We start from the raw sequence: 3,220 nt of genomic DNA on the forward strand, positions 1-3,220 counted from the left end.
GAACTACAGAAAATAAAAAAACAAATAATAATAATAACATCATTTGGTGTGTAATTCCCTCTTACGTTGCTTCTCTGAAATGAGAACCTTTACATTCAGGCACCGCATTAGTGACTAAATGTTTACCATTGTCACCATTACAGGATATACATAACTACCGAACCAGCTCTAACGTCTTTTTCTTCTTTTCTTTATTCCCCCCCGGCCGTTGCTGAAGGCAAACACGCGGACGAAACTCGGAAAAAATTTAACGAGAAAAAAAAAAGGGGGAAAAAAATTGTAAATCGTTGTTGTCCCCACCTGAGTCGGGGCGTCCCAGTTGTTAACTGGATCGACGATCCCTCGGCTTTGATAATTAACGCGCCTCTGCTTCCCCTGATTCCGGGGATAATTGAATTTATCTGGAGTCATATTACCCGTTAGATCTAGGTAATTGCCCCGGTGAGCTCTTGGTGAATGTTTAAACCCACCCGCGGCAGTGGGAGGAGGTGGCGCCCCTCCAGAGTGAGGAACACTCCCTTTGAGGGTCCAGGACTGAGCCTTGAAGTTCAGGTGATACTTGAAACTTTACGTTGGACTACACATGAAAATGCGAAGGAGGAGGAGCAGGAGGAGCAGGAGGAGGAAGAGGAGGAGGAGGCGCAGGTGGGGACGATTTGGTATGGAAGCGTAGGAGGTACGAGATATACTTTACGTTGGACTATAAATGAAAATGCCAAGGAGGAGGAGGAGAAAGCGGAGGAGGAGGCGCAGCTGGGGACGATTTGGTATGGAAGCGTAGGAGGTACGAGATATACTTTACGTTGGACTATAAATGAAAATGCGAAGGAGGAGGAGGAGGAGGAGGAGGCGCAGGTGGGGACGATTTGGTGTGGAAGCGCAGGAGGTACCGAGATATCAGCAGCATTGAGAATACTGTGAGCTGTTACTGTACTAAACTTAATGTTATTTCCGGTCTCGCGTTCGTAATAGAAGTAATTCTGTCCGCTTTTATCCAGACTGTTCACTTATTTCATGGTGGTCTGCGCTCGTTAATGCTTCGTGTAATTGTCAGTATCATGTGCGCTTGTTTGCTGTCTCTGCTCGTTAGATCCGGCGTCTGTTGGAGAACTTCTGTTAGAAAAAGGGTAGAAGGATGGAAGAGAGGGGAAAAAAAAAGAGATGGTAGTAACAACAAAATCAAAAGGCGTCAAAACTTCACTGAGATGGAGAATTCGTCGTTGTTACAGCCTTAATACTTATACAGCGTCGGCCCCAGCCACGAGGCGCTGTGCATATTTGATCACCAAATCATCCTCATCAAAGAACCAAATCTGTACCTTGCCATTTCAAAGCCACCGAGAACTAGGGATCTGCATACATGATCACTGTGCCAAGCTCCCTCCTCCTAGAGGCAGATTATCAGGGATATTATTAAAATCCAATCGGCCGACGCCTCTGATGTCTGTCCAGATAAAATACGGGACGGTCGGTGTATGTTGCCAGTCGAGGGCGACTTTGCGCTTCGGCAACGGAGAGGAGGAGGAGGAGGGGACGAAATTAAACGGTCGACCTTGAGGGAGTCTGGTTCCCGTCATCCGATATGGAGGTTAGGATTCACCTGCTCAGCGGACCTCTGCTCCTTCTTCTTCTTCTGCTGTCCTCAGGTACTGCGTCTGCTTAACGACTCTGTTTTATTAGCACTATCCTTTACGTGGGTTTCATTCGTGTTTGTGAGTAGATGCTGTTGATGTCTGCTGATGTGTGACTCATTTACTTTGTGTCACTGTTGTACTTTTTCTAATCAATAGATGCTAAGTCTGCTTACTCGTACAGTCTGCTTATTTGAGCGCCACCTTAGCATCTGCAGGCAGTGTTCTGTCTACTTAACAATACCTTGCCTGCTTATCAATATTCTGTCTGCTTCTTATCATACTGCTTGTTTCTAACATGCTTATTTATCAAGGCTCTCCGCTTATTCGTGGTCCGCTTATTAACAACATTAGCATGATGGCACTATGTCTGCTTAATCGTACCGTCTGCTTGTTTAAGACGCTGCCTGCTTATCAGTAGAGTGTCTTCTTATCATTACTGTCTACTTAACAGTGCAGTGTTTGCTTTCGGTACTGGTGATTGCATTTTGACACTGCCTCCTTTACTGATACTGAGTTCTTCACTGTGCTACACTGTGTGACCTTAGTTACCTGAACTTCAGTGTGTTCGTGTTACAGTATATGCCCTTCACTTATACTGTTTACTTTGTTTACAACTCCTTCAGAGAGACAGTACGACCACTGGGTACGGTAGCGTGACTCGTACCTTACCATACTGTCATGTTGAAACGGGTTAAGGTTTCCTGTATGTTTTACTGTAGACTTTGATCAATGATTTATCCCAAGAGGATGTGAAAATCCAGCTGAGGTCGCGTAATTTAGATTGCTTCTGAGCGTTTCTTCAGGTGGGTGAAATATGAATTACTTCATACCTTCTCTGACGATGTTGCTGGCGTGCATTTCTAAGCATCATTATGATAATCAGGACCGAGGTGACGTTTGTACTTCAACAGGCTTTACGTCAGATATGTCTGTCTTCGTCTGTCATATATGATATGTCTGTCACTTCGTCAGGAGTTGCTGAGGGCCGTGGCCTGCGGCGAGACTTCCCCTGGTGGATGCATCCCCAGCTACGCTCCTCCGACGGCAGCAGCTCTGAGGAGGACTCAAGCCTCGAGGAACATCACCATGGCCGCCCAAATCCAGGCCTCTGCCGGCCACGCTCGTGCGCTAGCTCACATCCTGAGAACGGCCTTCCACGACGCGCGTTCTCTACTGGTTCTCTACGACGGCTCGACGATGGCCAGGGACGTTATCCATGATCTCCTGGTCGCCGGCCAGGCTCCACTGGCTGTCCAGGTTATGGACATGACGTCCCCCGAACAACACGACGGCGGGATGGAAGATCCCCAGATGGTATACCACAACTCCGATTCAGATGTCGCCATTCTCCTGTTCGCCGACGCTGAGCGCGCGAAGAGGCTCCTGGAGGCCGAGTCTGACCCCTGGTGGAGCGAGGGATCTCTGCTCCTCGTGAGTCTACACCAAAACCCCGTCGCAAGGTAAGAAAAAGAAGAGAGTCACTTGATGCAAAGGTTTGGGGTCATAGATTTCAGAACAGGCAGATGTAGCTGGCGGTGTAGCGATCGCTCTCCCTCACACTCACTCGTAAGCCACGAGCCTGTCAT

At 47.8% G+C, this 3,220-nt stretch overlaps 1 protein-coding gene across 1 annotated transcript in view; it reads left to right on the top strand.

Annotated features, from left to right (window-relative positions):
* Nucleotides 1-2,623: 2,623 nt before the first annotated feature.
* The window catches only part of LOC139753945 (glutamate receptor ionotropic, delta-2-like), a 23,013-nt gene continuing 22,416 nt past the window's right edge, over nucleotides 2,624-3,220 (top strand). The window contains 1 exon segment of the mRNA XM_071670905.1: nucleotides 2,624-3,094. Within this exon segment, the coding sequence (XP_071527006.1) occupies nucleotides 2,721-3,094 (374 nt within the window). The 5' untranslated portion in view covers nucleotides 2,624-2,720.

Source organism: Panulirus ornatus, chromosome 16 (assembly GCF_036320965.1).
Source record: "Panulirus ornatus isolate Po-2019 chromosome 16, ASM3632096v1, whole genome shotgun sequence".
NCBI classification, from domain to species: Eukaryota; Metazoa; Arthropoda; class Malacostraca; order Decapoda; family Palinuridae; genus Panulirus; species Panulirus ornatus.